This window comes from Bos javanicus, chromosome 5, assembly GCF_032452875.1.
Source record: "Bos javanicus breed banteng chromosome 5, ARS-OSU_banteng_1.0, whole genome shotgun sequence".
NCBI lineage: Eukaryota > Metazoa > Chordata > Mammalia > Artiodactyla > Bovidae > Bos > Bos javanicus.
Genome location: NC_083872.1, coordinates 98,714,864 through 98,736,860, shown reverse-complemented (window position 1 = coordinate 98,736,860; position 21,997 = coordinate 98,714,864). Strand labels below are relative to the sequence as shown.

The 21,997-nt window shown below is 46.9% G+C and overlaps 1 protein-coding gene across 4 annotated transcripts in view; it reads left to right on the top strand.

Moving 5' to 3' along the window:
- The first annotated feature begins 706 nt into the window (after nt 1-706).
- Nucleotides 707-21,997, top strand: part of ETV6 (ETS variant transcription factor 6) — a 290,065-nt gene continuing 268,774 nt past the window's right edge. For 2 of the 4 annotated variants that reach the window (XM_061417840.1, XM_061417839.1), the window contains exon 1: nt 721-1,049. In XM_061417840.1, coding sequence (XP_061273824.1) covers nt 1,017-1,049 — 33 coding nt within the window. In that variant the 5' untranslated portion in view covers nt 721-1,016. Of the gene's footprint in view, nt 1,050-3,423; nt 3,619-21,997 lie in introns of all 4 variants that reach the window. The other 2 variants (XM_061417844.1, XM_061417838.1) reach the window with 2 other exon arrangements.

Sequence of the window (21,997 nt, the reverse complement as noted above, 5' to 3'; positions counted from 1 at the left end):
TCGCGCTCCGCCGCTCGCCCGCTCGCCTCTTTTCCCCGGTGCGGGCTGTAACCCGATCTCCCATTTCCTGGTGGATTCTCTTAAAGAGGCCGCGGTCTAGTAGCAGAACAAAGGCTATTGTTTTATTTCCTCCTTCGGGTTCCGCGTCCTTACCGGAATGTCCCTTCCTATATAATTATTTTCATTGCGTCTGCGCTCGGCTCGGGGTGGCGGGGGAGGGGGGGGGCGGAGGAAAAATTAAAAAAAAAAAAAAAAGCCCTGTGCCTTTCAGTGTATCTAAGAGACGGAACTAGGGGAGGGGGAGGCGTTGATCCTGTCCGGAGGGTTCTGGGGCCCCGAGCGCGAGCCCGGCGGCGGCCCAGCGGAGCTTAGCAGCCCCGCGCCCGGGCCCCGGGGGCCTCGCGCATCGTCCCCCGCCCCCCGACCGCCGCGCCGGCCTCTCTCCCCCTCCCCCCGCGCGGCTTTTATTTCCCGATGCCGGGCTGTAACCCGAGCTTTTATTTCCTGGTGGCTCCTTTAAGAGGCAGAGCTCAGTGCTGGGAATTCACGTCAGTTTCTGCACTGAAACTCTCAAGATCAATGAGCAAAGAGCTTTCTCAGTTCTGCCTTTCAGTTTCTCTCTTCCAGGAAGGAAAACATTCGAGAGAGAGAGAGGGAGGGCGAGGGAGAGCGGCGGGAGGGCGGGGGGCGGGGGCGCCGGCCCGGGTGGGAGGAGAGAGCGGGGCAGGCCGGCCGGGCTAGCGCCCCGGGTCGCCGCGCCGCGACCTGCAGACCCCGCCGCCGCGCCGCCCGCTCCCACGCCCCCGCCACCCCGCGCGCGGCGACTCGGCCGGCGCCCGGCCCGCCCCGCCCCGCCCCGCGCGCTCGCGGCCCCCCGGGGCGGCCGCCGGGAGAGATGCTGCAAGAAACTTCTTAAATGACCGCGTCCGGCTGGCCGTGGAGCGTTTCTGGGTTGGGGAGAGGAAAGGAAAGTGGAAAAAAAACTGAGAACTTCCTGATCTCTCTCGCTGTGAGACATGTCTGAGACTCCTGCTCAGTGTAGCATTAAGGTAAAGATCTTCTCCCCCTCCCTCTCCGGGGTGGAAAGCCTTGAGCTGCACCGGCCCGGCTGATCGTGCCGGGCTCCTCCGATCCGAGGGGGCGGTTGCAGTCGCTCTGTTCGCAGGAAATTATTTGGGGCGCCGGGGAAGGAGATGCAGCTCTCGGCGGCGGCGTACCCTTTAGTGTAACCTTGCTGCTTCCCCGCGCCCGCCGAGCCCCCTGTCGGCTCCTGCGCCCCCACCCCACCTCCTTTGCTTTATTGACAAGGAAATGCCGGTCACAGTCGGTCAGGAGGAACCCGAGTGGTCCTCAGGTCTGCAAAACACCCCGGTAATTAGTGCGCTTAAAAAAAAAAAAAACCTGCTCCCTACTCCTACTCCCAACATGTGATCGAAATGTAACTTTTGTTCCCGAGGGTGGTCTCCTTAGAAAAAAAAAAAGTTCTCCGGCTCTATCGAGGTTGGAATCTTTTTTTTAAGGGTTCCGCGAGTCTGGTCAGACAGTCTCTCCCCCGCGGCCCCCCCCCCCCCCCAATTGTAATTGCAAGCGCTTGTCGGAGAGACAGTAGTGCTGTCAGCTTTTCCTGGGCATTGCACAATGAATTTCTTTCTTTTCTTTCTTTCTTTTTTTTTTTTTTAAACCAAGGTGAATAAAGTTGCTGAATGGTTATTTTACTCTCGTAGACATCTGAACGTTGAGCAATCCAAAAGTAGAAAACTCCTGTGATGCAGGGAGAATGATTGAAGTGACCAGGCAGAATGACCTTCCCACTTTGACAGTGCAGAGAGGGTAGCTAAGAGTAGAAATCTCCCAGTCTCTGGCCAAGATTTGCAGTCTGGTAAATGCAGGATGGTGGAGGATGTTTGCAAACACAGTACTTATCTTCCAAGTAGTGGTGTGTGTGAGCATTTATGTACATGTCTGTATGTCTGTAAAGGCTAATGGTGCTGCGGTTTGTTGCTTCTAAAAAGTTGTAAAGTTTGCCACCGTGAGGAGGCACACTGATTTGTCCATCTCCCCCAATTAATTTTCCCTTCCCTGCGTTCGGTGTGCACTTTGATTTCACTGTTCCATCAATGCTCAGATGGAAAAGCCTTCTTCAGTGAGAAGCTGAAGCTGCTGAAGTTTGTTTGTGGCTTGGCCCATTTAATATGTTCATTGAGGGGACCCTGCAGAGACAATGAACAAATAACCAGTTTTCTTCATCCGTGGGGCATTTTGGGAAACGTCTCTCCTGTTTTAACATGGCATTTACATAGGATCTGTTTAGAGGAAAACACAACATTTTCTCATATTTGCTCATTAGGGTTTCATAATTATACTCAGGTGTTAGTATTTCTTACCAGGCACGATTTCTAAGGGGGTTTGAATTAGGGTTAATGTGAACTGAAAAGGTGGGTTGGGTTTGTTTTTGCCTCGCACAAAAAGCGCTTAGTGGAACTTTCGGGTTTCTGTGTAGGTATCTGGGGATAGCAGTATGTCTGCGGTGGAGAGGGTGTCAGAGTAAAGAATTTAGGTAGGTTGATACTTTAAAACCAATTTCTTTTGCTGAATAAATTCGATTCTATGAGTTCAGAAAAATCCTTGGGTATGCCTAATCTATCTGATACTTCATAACACAGAGGTAACTAAATAATAGGATATTAAATCTGTAAATTGTATTTAGCTCAACGACAATAAATCTGACCTCAGGAGAACTTGAACAACTATGGGAGAGTGATTTTGGAGTGGAGACAACGAACAGCAAGCCGTTTTGTGGTTTGCTAGCTCTTCTAAAGAGACTGCATAAGCCCGCTCTTCTGAGGGGCTCGGGGCTGCAGGCAGAAATACCAATGAGGGGCTCATCTCATGGTACCTCAGTGGAAGACTACAGCAACTCTTTCCTTACATGCACGGAGGGAACCAATCCCAAACCCAGACAGTGCAGTTTCTTCACTGTGACCTAAAAATTGCAGCCACGGTTTGTGTTATCATTTTCTATCTTATCGTTTACCCTCTCCATTCTTTTCGAAAGCTTCTTTTCTTGATTTCTGTGTTTCTCCGTAATTAGAACAGATCCAATGGTCTTCCCTAGTAGTGAAAGTATCACTTTTAATTTGGATTGTCCTTTATAGAATCGGTCTACGACTGCTTACTTGGACCATGCATATGTTTAAACGCACGCACGGGAAGTGCATTTTCTCATGGAGTTTGTTTAGTTTGCAGTGTTCCAGTAAGAAGCTCTGGAGATCAAGGACTGGGATTATTCTAGCTCGTCTGAAAATGTTCTGGTGATTGTGTGCGGTGTTTCCCTGAGTCCCTGGGATGTGGTACAATGACTGCATGATAAAAAATGTTTGCCGGGAACCCACTAGTACAGCGATTTTTTTTTTTTTTTCCTAGAGTCCAGTAAACAATAAAGTTTTCTGTGGAGCAGAGAATGAGTGTCAGGAGCTTTAAAAGATGAGCTCATGGCTCTGCTGTCCTGAGGACATGTGGCATGGAAAGCTCTCTGTGGAGAGTTTTCCCTCACCTCTCCTGTCTGCTCCTAAAATCTTTCACCCTGGCTTGTATCCTCTACGAGCAGCTGGTCAGCAGGCAAGTAAATTCCTCAGCAGCTGGTATGATGGAGCACAGAGGAGCCCGACCAGAGGCAGCCACAGGGGGAAGTACTCTGTTTACTTCTGAGCAGTGTCAGTTCTGCTAGAAAAAGAGTAGTGTATGATTTCGGTGGAATTTCCAAGGTGAAAGTTTCTGAATCAGTCAGTCAGTGACACCTTTATATGTATCGCTTGCGTGGTGGTGGTTGCTGATGAGTGCCTGATACTGGCTCTCATGTTTCTTTTGCACTTTATAACCATCTTCCCGGCACCCTAGGGAAGTTATCAGACACATGTTTACAGCAGAAGACAGGTGGACCAGCCCAAGGTCACCCAGACTAGGACTGCGCCCCTCTGTGTGTCTGCACTGGGCACTTTCATCATGAGAGATTAAATGCTTCCATTCCCGACCATTTGGGGGCTTTTGTTTGTTTGGCTTTTTTTTTTTTTTTTGGTCTTTCTGTGTGGCATAAGGGACTTTATTGCCCCACCAAGGATGGAACCCATGCCCCCTGCATTGGGAGTGTGGCGTCTTAACCACTGGACCACCAGGGAAATCCCTGGGGTTGTTTAAATGTAAGGACTAACTATATAAAAAGTCGACTGTTTTTTATCAGGGGATCGTGTGGCTGACTGCTAGGCATGGGAGGAAGGAAGAGGCTGTCTTTTCCATCATCAGTCTTCACCTTCAAGTCACCTGTTGAGTTCTAAGTTCAGCCAAGTTGTAGTGGAAAGCAGTTATGACCCAGCGGACCCAGCCCTTTCGGGGAGGGCTTCCAGAATACGATAGAAAACAGTCAGATAACTTCCCTGGTCCCCTCCCTCTCTTCCCTCTGTATGGGCTGGCTTTCTTAGTGGAATGAATTCTCTTTCTTACTCTCTAGGAGACTCCCCTCTGGACCCTGAGCTCCTTGGGTTGAGTGGTGATTATCTTTGTGTGTCTGGTGCCCACCTTGGCATCTGGCTTAGATGTATGTGTCAGTCACATTGGCTGACTTGCAGTGAGGCACGGAAGGTGGTCAGGGCCCCTTCCTCTCTGTCCTGTGTGCCTGGAGTGACTTAACGCTGCATCCACAAGCTGGCATGAAGTGGTTGTAGGGTCACTCTGCTGACTCAGGGAGGCCTGGGGCACTCCCTAGGGCATCATCAGTAGAATTTTGACCTTATAATTTTTCTTACTTTGGTGATATTTTCAAAAACTGCTTTAGTGTCTAAAAATAAGCAAAAATGTGGAGTTGAGTAAAAGATAAAGGGGCTTGAGGAATCACTGGAGAAGGTCCAGCTGAGGAGACTTCTAAAGTTTTCACTGGGTTCTTTAGCAATTGAATTAATTAGAGACTCGGAGTTGGGAGGCTATAAAGATCACCTGGGCCAGCGTCTTTTATGGCAAAGAGGTCCACATGGCTAAATGGTTTGCTTCAGCTGATATGTGTCCGAGGCAGAGCAATGCAGTCCTCTTGGTTTTCAATCCCCTGCCCCGTACTGGCTGGGTTCACAGGTTCGTCCCTATAAAAGGCCAAAGAAATTCGATACAATAGACTGTGCGCTCTCTGGCACTTCCTAACTTGGTCCATTTTAATCGCAAGCCAGCTGGTATGAGGGCATGGAGGTCTGTGCCAAGTAAGACGGTGTGTGGGGGAGCCCTGGGTCGAGAGGGTATATTGTTAGATGTGAGAAGAGGAAGGAGTAGGAGTGGGGGGTGAGGGAAGAAGGGCTCGATGGGCTTGTCTTTGCACCACCATCTACCACAATAACTTTTCTCTGTATTGTGGTGAAAAGCATGTAACATTAAGTTTACCCTCTAAACCATTGTTGAGGGTGCAGCTCAGTCATGTTAAGTCTCTTCCCATTGTTGTGCAACTGATCTCTAGAACTTTTCTGTCTTGCAACACTGAAACTCTATACCCGCTCAACACTAGTTTCCCCTCTACCCTCCTCCCAGCCCTCAGTCACCACCTTCCTATTTTCTGTTTCTGTGATTTTTGTCTCCTTTAAAAGTTCATAGAATTATACTGTATTTCACTTAGCAGAATGGCCTGGAGGCTTGTCCATATTGTAGCATGGGACAGGGTTTCCTTTTTTTCAAGGCTGTTTTACATTCCATTTTGGCTTCCCTGGTAGCTCAAATGGTAAAGAATCTGCCTGCAGTGCAGGAGACCTAGGTTCGATTCCTGCATCAGGAAGATCCCTTGGAGAAAGGCATGGCAACCTACTTCAGTGTTCTTGCCTGGAGAATTAATTCCATGGACAGGAGCTTGGCAGGCTACAGTCCATGGGGTCGCAAAGAGTCCGACACGACTGAGCGACTGCCACACACAGCATTCCGTTTTATGTATATGCCATATTTTCTTTAATCCGTTCATCTGTTGAAGGACATCTGTGTTACTTCCATCTCACGGCTGTTGTGAATGAGGCTGCGATAAACATGGGTGTACAAATGACTCTCTTGAGATTCCGCTCTGAGTTTTGGATATATCCCCAATGATGGAGTGCAGTGGTACTTTTTTTTTTTTTTTTATAGTATGTGAGAAGCTGGTACTTGTGTTTTGGGTTGAGGGCTCTGGGCCTCTTTGCTGGGCCTTTTCTGAGAAATCCTGGAGGGGAACCTTGGGCTCAAACATACACCTTAATTTATACATAGTGAGGCTCTGTGTTTCAAACAGCATCAGCTGAAAACATGGCAGCTAGTCCTAGAGAAATAGCTTACCTCTTTAGCATAGGTAAGTCGAGGGGAAAAACAGCCCAGTTTCTAGAATTTCCTAAGGAAGCTAGCACTAAAACAGATTCTGTGCAGCCAAGTTGACCTGCGTTTACTCACGCTGAGGCAGGTTGGAGGCAGGTTGGGGACCAGCATCAAGAGCCTGTGCGCCTGTTATGGATATTGAGAAGTTGCTCTTTGGTGTGACACTCCCAGCAGAGTGAATCAGTGTCAGACGAAGCCCCGTGGGGCATGGGGTGTACAAACAACGTATTTGTGAATGCTACTTTAGGAAAAGCACTGGTGCTGATTTCCTGGCAGAGGCCCTCGCTGCCATATTTGTTATGAGACGTGTGTAAGAAACCAAGCTCTGTGTGGATTTATTGAATAGAATGAGTGTAAGTTGATGCGGGGTTCCCATGCCAGGAGGGACCCGTCATAAAGACCATTCGCTGCCAAACCTAGTATTTGGGGAGAGAAAGACTAAAGTTAGAATGGCAGTCTATTAAAAAACAAACACATTTTTGTTGATTTCGGAACATACAGAAACCAGCCTAATAAATGTGGCTTTCTGGGGGCATCTCAGTCTGCGCCTCCATGAATAGGCAGAAATGACGTGTCCACACCGTCCTCTGATTAGAAATGACGGATGCTGTGTGCTCAAGACGGTGCCTTCTGCATCAAAATAGTACCACCCATGTGTTATTTGCTCTGCTAATTTGCTTGATCAGTCTTTTCTTCTTAGTGAAAGTATACGGTTCAGCCTGGTCTCTGTTTGAGGCAGTGTCCCCAGTCTTTTTGGCACCAAGCACCAGCTTTGTGGAAGACACTTTTTCCGCAGATGGGGGATGGGCGCGTGGTGGTGGTGGTGGGTGGTTTTGGGATGACTGAAGCACATTTCATTCACTGTGGACTTTATTATTGTTACATCAGCTCCACCACAGATCATCAGCATTAGATCCTGGACATTGGGGACCCCTGGGCTAATGATCTGGAATTTGGGGAGTATGGGTGGAAAGGGCGATGAGGCATTAGTCTGTGTTTGTTAGGTATGAACCCCCTAGAAGCACAGACTGCTCAGTCAGGTCTGTGGACTAAACTGGAACACCTGCATTTTGGGAGCTTTCTAAAGTCTCGATGGGCTTCTCTGGTGGCTCAGAGAGTAAAGAATCCACCTGCAGTACAGGAGATCCGGGTTCGATCCCTGGGTTGGGAAGATCTCCTGGAGAAGGGCATGGCAACCCACTCTAGTTTTCTTACCTGGAGAATTCCACGGACAGAGGAGCCGCTTGGGCTACAGTCCATGGGGTTGCAAAGAGTCAGACATGACTAAGCAACTAACACTCTCACTTTTCACTTCCTTTTATAAAATTTTAATTGGAGGATAATTACTTTACAATGTTATAATGGTTTTTTATAATGGTTTTTGCCATACATTGGATGCATAGGCATATATATGTCCCCTCCCTCCTGAACCCCCTTTCCCACCTCCCTCTCCACCCCATCCCTCCAGATCTTCTTGAGCTTTGGGTGCCTCGCTTCATACATCAAACTCCCACTGGCTATCTATTTTATGTATGGTCATATGTATGGTTCAATGATATAAGTCTAGGTAATTAAAGGGGTTTGCGTGCTGCTCTGGAGGTCATCCATCCTGCATTTCTTCCTTCTCCTCATCCTCCATCTCTACTACCATCACTTATTGGATCCTGCTGTGTGCCAGTCCTCAGACGAAGTGTTTTATGTGCATTATCTTATTTCTTCTTCACAACTCCCTCTGGGAGGCAGATTTTCTCCCTATTTTACAGAAGAGGAGCCTGCAGCAGTTAAGCGATGTGTTGGCCTGCCATCTCCCAGGCTGTGCATGGAGAAGCTCAGGGCAGCATCTACCTTCCCTCCTGACCCCAGTCTCAAGGCCAGCCTCCTTTGTGAAGAAAGTTAGAGAACTGAGAGCGATGGGGTGATGGTGGCGCTTCCCACAGGCCAAGCTGAGAGGCGGGAATAGAGCTGGCAGGGAGGTCTCCTTCTGCTTGGGTGGGTGGTTCCTAACCAGCCCTCTGGGGGCAAGGTAGCCAGATGGTCACTTTGCACACAGCACCCTCCCTGGAATGGATGTCCAGGTGTCCTGTTTCTACACCAATCCCTGATGTTGTCTTGTGATGCTTTGTATTTGGGTGGGTTCATTTGGGCCCTTTTCATGTTTTTCTTAGAAACCTTTCCCCTCTCTACTTTCCCGTCTGTGTGTGCTAAGTCGCTTCAGTCGTGTTAGACTCTTTGCGACCGCATGGACCATAGCCTGCCAGGCTCCTCTGTCCATGGGATTCTCCAGGCAAGAATACCAGAGTGAGTTGCCTTGCCCTCCTCCCGGGGATCGTCCTGACCCAGGGATCAAACCCGCATCTCTTAAGTCTCCTGCATTGGCAGGCAGGTTCTTTAGCGTCATCTGGGAAGCCCGCAACATTCCCCCAGTAACTCCTTATGCCATTGTCATGTGATCAGGTGGGTGACAGGCTGGGGCCATGGGAGCCAGACACCTTGGTCATACCTTCCTCAGTCTCTCCTTCCACTGCTTTTTATTTTTTTCCAATTTAAAAATTTTTACACAGTTCATGAATGCAGTACGTTTTAGAGACCTTCCCTCTTAGTTTGCTGTACAATGCAGGGAGCTCAAACCTGTGCTCTGTGACGACCTAGCGGAGTGGGATAAGGTGGAAGGTTCAAGACGGGAGGGGTCATATGTATGCCTGTGGCTGATTCATGTTGATGTGTGGCAGAAACCAATACAATATTGTAAAGCAATTATCCTCCAATTAAAAAATTTTTAAAAACCCATCCCTTTCGCTCATCTAAAGATACTGTGTGATTTCTTGGAATCTGTCTGATGTCGCTTCAGGGATTCCCTGATTTCCCCCACCACCAAAGGAATCGTCTTTTTTGTTTTCCTCTCTCCTGATAACCTGATGCCACTGCCCTTGTTCTGATTTCCTGAAGACAGGCTGTGGGCCCTCTGACTTGATGCATTTCTGGATTTGAGCAGCTTTCACGAAGCCTGTCTTCAGAGCAGATGTAGCGAAGGAAGCAGACAGAGTACGGTGTGGAGGGAGTTGAGGGATTAAGAAACTCTAAGTCCCAGTTCTCATGAAACAGAGGAGGCAACTGAATCCTGCAGTATTTAGATGTGTGTGTGTGCTCAGTCGTGTCTGACTCTGTGACCCCGTGGACTGTAGCCTCCCAGGCTCCATGGGATTTTCCAGGCAAGAACGCTGGAGTGTGTTGCCATTTCTTATAGCATTTCAGTAGTCTGCCTGAAATGGGTAGAGATGTGGTACATATTTACAATGGACTATTACTCAGCCATAAAAAGGAACAAAATTGGGTCATCTTTAGTGACGTGGATGGACCTAGAGTCTGTCAAACAGAGTGAAGTAAGTCAGAAAGAGGAAAACAAATATTGTATAGTAACGTGCATGTGAAATCTTAAAAGCTGGTACAGATGAGTCTATTTGCAGGGCAGGAACGGAGGTACAGCCTTAGAAAACCAGTATGAACACGGTAGGGGATGAATAGGCAGGTTGGGATTGACGTATATACACTACCATGTATAAAAGAGAGAGCTAGTGGGAACCTGCTATATAGCACAGGGAGCTCAGCTCAGTGCTCTGTGGTGACCAGCAGGGCGGAGGGGACTGGAATGGGGTGGGAGGGAGGTCCAAGAGGAAGCGGTATATGTATACATACAGCTGATTCTCTTCTGTGTATGGCAGAAACTAACAGAACACTGTAAAGCAACTATACCCAATTTTAAAAAATGAAAAAAAAAAACCTGCCTGAGATCACATTGCTGTTCGTAGCTGAGCCAGAGTCAGTCAGGTGTTCATGATCCCAGGGCCGTGTCCCACTGACACCAGGAAAGTTGACAAAAAGCAGACAATAACTCAGCCCAGCTTCGTCCTGGGATCTCCTGTCTAGAGAGTGAAACCGGTTTGTCTGGCACCACACAATGACTGATGGTATTAATGATCATCATTATGACCTCCGCGTTAAAGACAGTCTTTATGAGGTTTAGGAAGTGAGGAAATAGTGTTGTGCATTTTGGAAAGCTAGCCAACGAACAGGGCTGGCATAGAAATAACGTTACCTTTTAAAAAGGCTACACTTCGGTTATCTGGACCAGTGACTTACGAAACATATTACTTTCCTCTCCAGTGAAGACAGGAAAGAGCTACTCAATAAATCTGCACGCTCAGCAGACTTTGTGTGTTCCCCGGGGGTGTTTTCCCTTTGTATGTGGGAGTCAGACACACGGAAAACGATCTGATTTCCTGAATGACCCGCAAAGGGCGTGCGGTCCCGCTGGTGTGAGCGCTGTGGGTGCCGGCGCATAGGGATGTGAGCACTGTCATCGTAATCACCGCTGTTTCAGAGTTTGATTTGCATTTTATTCTGCCTGATAGCTGTTCATTGGTTCTTATCTGTAATGCTGATTTCCCTTAAGGGGATTGTAAGTTCTTGAGAAGAGGGTACCAGTCATTGCTGTACCATGAAGGGCTTCTAGGGGAAGGACAGACCCTGGAGTAAATAGACCTGAGTGTGAATCTTGCTTCTTAAACGTATTCATTAAAAAAATATTTTTATTAGAGTATAATTGCTTTACAATGTTGTGTTGGTTTCTGCTGTACAATGGAGTCAGCTATTTGTATACATATATCCCCTCCGTCTTGAACCTCCCTCCCTCCTGAACCTCTCTCCTATCCCCTAACTTGTTCATCTTAAGCTTGAACCTGGTAAGTCATCTGAAGTGGTAATAAAAATATCTATCACAGGACTTACCTGGCTGTCCAGTACTTAAGACTTCATCTTCCAGTGCAGGGGGTTGTGGGTTCGATCCCTGGTTGGGGAGCTAAGATCCCACGTGCCACGGGGCCAAAAAACCAAAACATAAAATAGAAGCAGTAGTATAACACATTCAATAACGAATTTAAAAAATGGACCAACTCAAAAAAATCTTTAAACAAGCAAAAAACAGTCCTTGAAGGCTGTTGGCAGTGCCTTAACATTGTTCAAAGCAAAGCAAAATGTAGTTCTTCTCTCTCTTTGTATATCCTCCCATCAGAGGAATCTAGAAGGGGTGAGAGATTTTCTAGTCCTGTAATTTTCCCAACATTACATCGTTGGGAAAACAGAGGCCAGAGACATCCTGGTATTGCTAGAGCTCCCGTGGCTGGTTCTTGGCCCTGCCTGAACCTCCAGGCCTCTTAGGTTGGCTGACTCCCAGCCAGGGCTCTTGTCACTGTCCCTTTGAGCTTCTCCCAGGCTTGGGGTTACTCAGTCAGCTCTCAGCAAAGCTCCGATTTTTGACTCTCATTGAATACAAGCCTCAACAACAGAAGAGACGAGCCAACTGCAATTACATGGTCGAAACAGATGCCGCTTGCATCTTAAAATTGTGAGGGAATAGCTCGCATGGTTCTGAATAAGTTTCCAGAGATGAAAGGAAAAAAACCCGAAGCCTGCAAATACTGTGCAGTGCCTCTGATGGGCATTATTACTCAGCCCTCAAGTATTCAAACCTATTAAAGGATCTGCTCGTTCATACAGTTACTTATTATTTGCAACCGGGACGAGACTCCGGAGGGAGCATCCATTCTTCAGTCTGCTTTTGTGTGGCAGGCAGCCCCGTGGCTGTCTGACCACAGAGCAGACACTGTTTGCAGTAGATGGTGAATTTTCTGGTTCCAAGAGTCTGAAGTAGATGGTTCTTCTTGGAGGTTTAAATGGGAGAATTTGAAGAAGCTAAATTTGTAACTTTCGGGTATCAAGGAACCTTGATTTGTTGTAGAGGTTAAGGGAGGCTGGGGGTTGGGGGCCTTCCCAGGTGGTGCTAGTGATAAAGAAAGTTCTTGCCAGTACAGGAGATGTAAGAGATGTGGATTTGATCCCTGGGTCGGGAAGATCCCCTGGAGAAGGAAATGGCTACCTACTCCAGTATTCTTGCCTGGAGAATCCCATGAACAGAGGAGCCTGTCAGGCTACAGTCCATGAGGTCGCAAAGAGTCAGACACAACTGATGTGACTTAGCATGCATGCAGGGAGGCTGAAGTATTTGTTATCAGCAGCTGTGATTCCTTTTGCTGTGGACTTACAGTGCGTTCCTGAGTTTTCTGCTGTATATCCATGTTAAATGAGAAGATGACATGGAGCCTGCAAAACCTCCCCCCGCCCCCCGCCGCCCCCCGCCTTCGAAAAAAATTTATTTGGCTGCTCCAGGTCTTAGTTGCGGCATGTTAGACCTAGTTCCCTGACCAGAGATCAAACCTGGGTCCCCTGCTTTGGGAGAGTGGAGTCTTAACCACTGGACCACCAGGGCAGTCCCAAAATGGCCCTTTTTGAGAATACTGTAGAGAATGTTCAAGGCCTCCTGTGTTGACTCCTGGAAGCAGGTGTAGGCACTTTTAAGCTGTTGAGGACAGAGCTTAGGTCTGGAGAGAGACCCAGTTCCTCTGCCCTCGCCCTGTTGGTGATTTTCTGCTCAGCTGTCTGTGCACTCTCCAGTGGGTTATGATGGGACCTGGTGACTTTATCTTTCTGAAGACTTTTCTGTATCATGAGGTCAGTAATCCCCGATTCTGTCACATCCCCTCTGCGAGGAAGCAACAAAGTTGAGATACTGACTCTCAAGTATTTCCGGAAAGAAGTGAGCTACAGATAGAAATCTGCATTGTAACTTAAAAGTCAGCCCCCCAAGAACAGCTTGTCAGTCTCTGAAGTCACCCGTGTGGGTCTAGGTGTGCAGTGGTGGCCTCGCATGTACCTGCCAGACTCTAGTGTGCTAAGAACAGGCATCCCTGGGGTCCCTGTTGAAGATTCCAGGTCAAGAGAAAATTTGGAACCAGTATCATCCAAAGGCTCCTAATAGCTAATAATTAGTACTTGAAGAAATAGATCTGCCACTGGTGTGGGCAAGAGGAGCTGTACCCGAGACTTGATGAAAGAGGAGCAAGCGTTTCCTGAGCACCTTTCTGGGCTTCTCTGGGGATTTTGCACAAGGGAAGGCAACGTTTTTTTTTCCCACGTTACTTCCTTCCTTCATTGTTCTAGACCGTATATCTTTCCCAGACACTATCCTTGAACATCATATCAGCCTCCTGCCGGAGCAAACCACAGGGTAGCGTCTCCTGACTCAGCCATCTGGTCCTGCTCTGTCTTCTCGTGTGCAGGCTTGTGATCACTGGCCGGGCACCCCCAGGGACAGAAGTGAGTTCTCTTTTCTTTGGGCCTCTGTGGGTGCGCTCGTGTCCAGCTTCCTGCCCCAGAGTGGGTACATCTGGTTTTGAGAAGTGGGCATGTGAAGGGATCCCGGGTGCATTTTGTAGTTACCGTATCCTCCTTTTGACTTACGATCTGGGAGATTTTAAAAATCCAGGTCAGGAGTTCACTTGACTGGTGTTCTGCTTGGAGACAGTGGCTCTCCTAACAGCCTTGATAGTCATGGCCAGTGATGGGCAGGGACAGCAGGGTCCCTGCTGGGGACCCTGCAGGGACATCCCTTCAGGGTCACTCTCACTTCATGCCTCTTAATCTAGCCTGTCTCTGAGCCTCGGTGAACTGGGGGGGAGAGCCATCGTTTGGGGATGAAATCTGAATAACAAAGGGCTCCCCCGTCTGGGTGAGTTCCCCTCTTCTCCTGGATGTGGAGACCTGAATGACCTGATGTAGCTGACAACAGCTCAGATTCCCTGGCAAGCTGCCAGCTCCGTATTTGACTCTGTCCAGGGCTTCCCTTGTGGCTCAGCTGGTAAGGAATCCGCCTGCAATGCGGGAGACCTGGGTTCAATCCCTGGGTTGGGAGGATCCCCTGGAGAAGGGAAAGGCTACCCACTCCAGTATTCTGGCCTGGAGAATTCCATGGACTATACAGTCCATGGGGTCGCAAAGAGTCAAACAAGACTGAGTGGCTTTCACTTTCACATCCCCCTGGTCCTTCCTTGGGTCTGCTGACTTGAATGCTTTAGGCTGAGGTGGAAGGAGAGACCATACTTGTTGGGAAGGCAAAGAGTCTTTGCCCTGAGAACCAGGAAACAAAGGCTCGCCCTCTGAAGCTGGCATGCTGCTCTCTTGTGTCTCCGAGGCTCTGTGATCCTGGCCAGGCTGTGTGAGCGGTGAGCGTGCTGCTTGGTGGCAGGAGTCCCCTGTGGGTCAGACGCAGTTTTTGAACACGATGGAATTCAGGGGGAATGCTGGCGAGCCCAGAAAGACTGGAGTGATGATCCTCTAATCTTTTTCAGCATGCTGCAAGGGGATCTTTCACTTTGAGCCAGATGGGAGGGAGATGGGTGTTGGGTTACACCTCAAATAGGGCACCTATTAGTACACCCGTCTATGTGCTCCCACCCTCCCTGGCACCTTGGCTGTTCTAAGCTCCCTATCCTAGAAAAATGCATAAAGAACCACTGACATCGATGGCAGGAGATTTATTTCTCCTTTCTTGGTACAGGGCTGCGGGCCTTGCTTGGAGATGGGTGGTACTTAAAAAGACTTAAAAATGCAAGAAGGGAAAAAGGCAGAAAGCCAGGCAGACCCCACCGAAAGGCCCTGTTATTCCAGCAGAGGGAAGAGGTGGGCCCCCGGGCACCAGTCACTCTTAACCTGAGCTGGCTCTTCTGAGAATTCGTCTGTCTTGAAAACCTTGGTAAAAATGGCCAAATGGAGCTTCTGTTAAGGTAGGGGGAATGCCTGCGTGTGCTTTTGTGGTTAGCCATGGTGTTGAACAGTCCGGTTTAAGGGGAAAATGGTTCTGGGTACGTTTCCATTTCAACTGTGGTCTTTAAAGGTTTACTGCGAAGGGGATGGGTGTGGGAGAATGTGAGTATAGTCGTCTGGCCTCTTGGTTAATTTTATCTAGGTTACAGGTGAGAAATGAGTTCACAACACCTCCTGTTTCTTATTTGGGTCTGTTTTAGGGTGAGTCTAGTTTGGGCAAATCTCCTTTTACCCAATGCACATATTTGTGGACTGCCAGCTTACATACCAAGTGAATTATTAGAAAAAATCCACTTCACAGCTCTGGCCCCTAGAGTGGTGTCTGTGATTCTTACAAGACTTAGGTCTTGTAAACCCTAAGTTTACCTCTTCTCTTCATCCTACTGGGATCCCATGTGGGGCTGTGTTGACAAGATTGTGCCACGTTGGGCAAGTTTTGACCACACACTTTCCCAGGCACGGTGAGGCAAGTGTGGGTTCAGCTGGCTGCTCCTAGGCAGTTGATGGTACTTGGCATATCAAGGGTTTCTGTTATGCTGTTTGCCAGAAAGGTAATCTCTCAACTGGTCCGAGTGTCCCAGGGCACACATGTTCGGCTTTGGGGGAAAAGTCACAATTTCAGGTTCACTCTTTGCTTGCATCTTGTGTACATTAATGGCCTCATAGCTGAAGTGCATTGAACTATTGCTACACTGTCCAAAGCCTGCAGCGTAGCTCCTTTGAGTCAGGGAAAGGTTTCTCTGTAAAGTTACTGAAGGCTGAAGCTTGAAAACTAACACTGGAGGTTAGAATCAGCGTGTTCTAGTGGGAACAGTGCAAGGGCAGCTGACACCAAGCCTTTCTGCACTATTTTTAATCCTAGTCGGGACTATATGGGATGGCTTGTGCCTTCTTGGATGTCATTCTGCTTTTATTCCAGGGGTTTCTTCTTGTGACTCTGTATATATGTGTGTATTGCATGTGCATAGGATCATATGTCCCGGAAATTATGGCATAATCTGTTTTCCAGTTTATAGAGTGAAAGATTGCATGAATCCCAGCCTTGTGACAGGGAAATCTTATATGTAGATGTAAAATACTTCTCCTTGGAGGGCTGGCTTTCTGATGGGCTATAAACGGATTGTTAAACAGCAATGCGAGGGGTTGTTAACAAGCTGTTTCTGAGAGCATCACCCTGGTCTGGTCTGAAAAGGCAATGTGTACATATTGCAGCTATGAAACAGTTTGCCTGTGGTGCTTATATGTTGGTAGGGTGGGTGTGTGTGTATTTTCAGTGGTGAATGAACTGAAAAGATAATTTTTAAAATCAAGGTCCCTGGTGGCTCAGAAGGTAAAGAATCTGCCTGCAGTGCAGGAGATCTAGGTTTGATCCCTTTGTCAGGAAGATCTCCTGGAGAAGGGAATAGCTACCCACTCCAGTATTCTTGCCTGCAGAATCCCATGGACAGAGGAGCCTAGCGGGCTACAGTCCATGGGGTCACAAAGAGTCAGACACGACTGAGCAACTAACACTTTCACTTTCTTTCGTAGTTGATTTACAATATTGTGGTTTCAGGTGTATAGCAAGGTGATTTGGTTATACATGTATGTATGTGTATACGTGTGTATATTCTTTTTTCCGATTCTTTTCCTTTATAGGTTATTAGAAGATACTGAATATAATTTCTTGTGCTATGCAGTAAATTCTTGTTTATTTTGTAATAATGTATATCTGTTAATCTCAGACTCCTAATTTATCCCTTTCCCCCTTTCCCCTTTGGGAATCATAAGTTTGTTTTCTGTCTGTGAGTCTGTTTCTGTTTTATAAATAGTTCATTTATATTTTTTTAGATTCCACATATATGTGATGATGTCATATAATATTTATCTTTCTCTGACTTCACTTTTAGTATAATTTCTAGATCTGTTCATGTTGCTGCAAATGGCATTATTTCATTCTTTTTTATGGCTGAGTGGTATTCCATTGTACCACATCTTCTTTATCCATTCATCCATTGATGGACACGTGTCTTGGCTATCGTAAATAGTCCTGCTATAACACTGGGCTGCATATATCTTGAAAAGATAATTTTAAATGTTTTTTATTTGCTCCTATGTCAGTGTCCACTTTCTCCACTGGGATATGTTTTGGTTGTTGGTTTTTTAAGCTGGCTTAAATGAAGCGGTATTTGGTCAGTACAGTGTGTGAATCAACCAAACTTCAAAAAGCTTTAGTTAATGTTCATGGTAACACCCTGTGTGAATAATAGCTGCCTTAAGGTTTTAGAATCACCTCCCAATAAGCAAACTAACATCTATGTTCCAAGTTCAGCGAAGCAGAGTTCCTCGTATGTGTCAAATCTTATTTGAATTTCTTGTCACATTCACGTGACATAGCTGGAAATTGGTCCATGCCAATTTCTGCTACTATTGGATTTTAATGAGCACGCTTTCTTGTTACTAGGTTGCCATGCTTCTACTGTGTTCACAGCTGCTGTGTTGAAAAACAGGTGTCTGTTATAATCCCCTGCCTGGATCAGTTTGCTAGTCTGGCAATACCTTATTATTATTGTTTTTTATTTATTTATTTTTGTCTCACATAGGTCAGAGGTGTTGATGAGCAGGATTAAGGAGAGAGAAGATGGTAACTTTTCTTGGTGGAGATTTCTGTTAAAAGAATCTAAGAATTGTAGCATGTAAAGATAGAGCTAAAGAAAACTGTTCAGGATTCGAATCACAGGGAGAAGAGCCAGGACGATCATAGTAATAATAGTTCTGCCAAGTCACCTCTGCCTAATTCTTCAAAGGCCAGTGTGGCCACAAAGCCATCCAAGACATGGGGAGTGAGTGATGACTGTCCTCCGGTCCATGGAGCACTCACGGACTCATCCACAGTTGCTTCTCCACACTTCTGGATCCTGTGCAGTCCACACCCCATGTATCTTGTGCTGTCCTTTCTTCTCCATCCTGACTAGCGCTGTCTTCCCTCTGGCCCTGGACTCTTCAGCTGTCTCCCATCTGGTCCTCCTACCTCCACTTCCTGCTCCTTCGAAACCAACCCAGAATAATTTTTTTTTGTTTATTTAGCTGCATCAGGTCATAGTTGCGACACATGGGATCATTGTTGTATTATGCAGGATTTTTCATGGCGGTGCATGGGCTTAGTTGCTCCACAGGCATGTGGGATCTTAGTTCCCCAACCAGGGATCAAACCCACGTCCCCTGGATTGCAAGCCAGATTATTAACCACTGGACCACCAGGGAAGTCCCCGAAATGATTCATTGTAGATAAGAAATTGATCACGTTCTTTCTGACACTGCAGTTCAAAATGCAGCCCAGCTGTTTATCATGGCAGTGAGGCCTTGGACAGGCTGACTTTCTAGAATCATCTCCACTCCCCCTACCCCCATTCCACATTGTACTCCAACCAGTACCTGCCCTCCTCCCAAACCACATGATGAACTTTTTTTATTATTATTATTTTAATTTTTACAGTGCTGTGTTGCACACGATGAACTTTTACGCCTGGAGTCTTGCACAAGTCCTTCTGCTGCCTGGTAGCAACTTGTCATCTTAAGCGTTCCCTGGTGCTGTTGGGTACATCATCCTTCAAAGTCACTGAACTTGTCTCATTACTGGCACTGGTCCCGTTATAGTTTAATTGTGTATCATCCTCCAGCTGAAGTGAAAACACACTGAGAGCAAGAGATTGATGAATGGATTCATTCTCTCTTCTCATTGTGCAGAGCCGTGCCTGGTATAGAGAAGATCCAGTGTCCTTTATTTAAATTGAATTTTTTAAATCAGCAAATATTTATTAAGCTTCTTTATGTGCTTGGTGGTTGCTAGGCTCTGTGCTACATAAGAAAAGTATAAAGTTGAAAACCTTGCACAGTCAGCATGCGTGCTAAGTCGCTTCAGTCATGGCTAACTCTTTGCAACCCCATGGACTGTAGCCCGCCAGGCTCCTCTCTGTCTGTGGAATTTTCCAGGCAAGAATACTAGAGTGGGTTGCCATTTCCTCCTCCAGGGGAAGTTCCTGACCCAGGGATCCAAGTCACCTTTCCTGAGTTGGCAGGTGGGTTCTTTACCACTGAGCCACCAGGGAAGCCCATAGGTTCACATGTTCCCAATGAATAGGCACATCTATGATACTGCTGAGGTCATGAAGGGTGTGCCTTTTCAGAACACTTGGCTCCTACAGCTCATACCTGGATGACGTGGTGGTGTCAAATTTCCTCCTGCCATTGTCCTCCTGGTCTAGTGTCTCCACTGCCAAGACTATTGATGGAGAGGCCGTTCCCTTCTCGTCCACTTCCTCTCTCTTCCTTCCAGCCTTACCAGACCCAACGGTAAGCTTACTCTTCTGGGGACTTGGGAACCTGTGCTTAGCAGTGAGGAGAGCTGGGTTCTTGAGAATTAACGCAAACCATCTAGTCTTAGGATTCTCTGCCTTCTAGTCCTGGAAGGAATTATGGTCCTACTCTAGCAACCTGCTCAAGATGAACTTTCCAACTTCTGTGACTATCTTTAGGGCCATCAGTCACTGTTTTCACTTGAAGTTGCTTAAAAATTGACCTGCCCAGAGGAAGATTTCAGGACATGTTCCTTAGGGAGCTGTTGAAATAGAAACAGGAATGAAGTAACCAATGCCATGCAATTGTGTGGGCGAGGCATCCCCCTCCACCAGGAGTTATCATATTTTCCAAACCCTAAATTGTGACATTTGATCTGATAAAGGACTTCTCAGTGTTTTTCGTTTTATGTGGCAAGGCTTACAGATATTTTAACAGTTTAGCTCTTGTCGAAAAGAAAATCGCGTGAGATTAGGCCTGTTGAGGAACAGGCTTCCTGCCAGCCGGCCCACCAGTGTGGCCAAGGTGACACTTGGTGACCAAAAACACCGCGCTCTGTACTTCCTCCATTTCTACCACCCTTGGCTGGTATCAAGAAGGACGAGTGAGTCTGTTTGTCTTTCTTCTGAATGAAATTTGCAAGGACACTTAAGCCTTCTGCTTTAGGGCAGAATCCGATCATGGGCTGCGATCAGGAAGAAGCTCTCTCCCGAGGTATCAGATTGCGTGCTTGCCCAGTCAGGTGTGTTCCCTCTGTTCAACACTCACAGGATTCTCCCTGGCCATCTTCAGAGCAGGATGTTGGACTGCTTGGCCAGCAGCCTGATTCCTCTGGCAGGTCCTGCACTCTGAGATGGCAGGCAGTTGTCTGGGGTGCTCTTGAACTTGGCTTTTCTCCAGCCATGTTGGACAGACCTCAGGGCCATGTTTTCAGACCCCCACAACTCTTTGCAACTCTCACTTTGCAGGAGACTTTCTCTTAGGTGCTTAGCCCTATTCTAAGAGCTTTATTATTTTTTTTTAACTTTTTATTTTGTATCAAAGTATATATAGCTGATTAACAATGTTGTGATAGTTTCAGCTGGACAGCAAAGGAACTCAGTCACACGTATACATACATGTGTCCATTCTCCCCCAGACTCTGCAGGGGATTTGAAATTGGGTCTAAGTGAATCCGCGTGCCAATGCAGGAGAACCTGGTTCAATCCCTAAGTCGGCAAGATCCTCTGGAGAAGGAAATGGCAAGCCGTTCTAGTATTCTTGCCTGGGAAATCTCATGGACAGAGGAGCCTGGTGGACTTTGGTCCAATGGGATTGTAGAAGAGTCGGGCGCAACTTGGCGACTAAACAAAAACAGCTAAGTGTGTACACACACACTCATGCATGTACACAAACACATATACACACACATTCACCTTTAAAGAGTTTTGCCCCAAAAACGAACAAAAAAAATAGGCAGAGGAGTTTTACATAAATTCACTTTCCTTTTCCTGGGCTTTACTTGGGTTCCAACACCACATTCAACCCACATGCATTCCCAGAACATCAGAATGCTGTTCTCAGCTAATAGTCAAATTCTTTAAGACCTGCAGGAGCCAATCTCAAGCTTGTGTCATAAGTGACTTTGAAGTGTGATTGAAAAGAAGTTGGGGAGTAGGAAGAGACAGACTTTTTCTTTTTCTTTGCTCAGGCCATGGCTGTACAGCCTCTTACACAATAGGATAATTATCCCTGGATTCCCAGGCTGGCCGGCCTGAGTCTTCTTCCTTAGCATCTCTATCTCCTGGGGCCCAGTGTTTCCTTCTGTCTCTATTCTTAGCCGACACAGCTTTCCCGTTCAGTTCCCAGGTCCCTCCTCATCTTCCCCCGGTCTTTCTTCTCCCAGTAAAGTTATTTTGGGGAGCACTTCCCATGTTCTATTCAGATGTGAATCTTCCTTCTCTTTATTAAAATAAGATTTTCTTCTTCATTTCATCATGCATGCTTCTTCCCAGAATATAATAAACCCTTGCCCTCCAGCCACATAATGTCTGGTTTGTGAACCTTTAAAACAGGGTGTGCTGGGAATTCTCTTCAGTAGTTAAGACTATCTGCTTCCACTGCAGGGGGCATGGGTTCAATCCCTGGTTAGGGAACTAAGCTCTCACATGCTGAGCTGTACAGCCAAAAAGTAAAAACAAAAGCAAAACACCAAGCAGTAGGGTGTGCTGATGTGAATTCCCCAAAAACAGGTTTGCTCTATCCCAGGACCAGGCATTCAAATACCCTGGTGCCCACTTGCTCATCTTTGCAGTCTCTTACCCTTTTTCCTTTGATGATTCTGCCCCAATCACGTTCCTCCCCCAAATTACTATTTTATTTATTTATTTTATTTTTAAAAGTTGAGGTATAGTTGCTATATAATATTATAGTGTTGCAGATGTACAGTATAGTGATTCAAACTTTTTAAAGGGTTATATTCCATTTATAGTTGGTATAAAATATTGGCTGTATTCCCTGTGTTGTATATCATTGTGATTTATTTTATACCTAATCGTTTGTGCCTCTGAATTTCTTACCTCTAGATTGCCCCTCCCCCTTTACT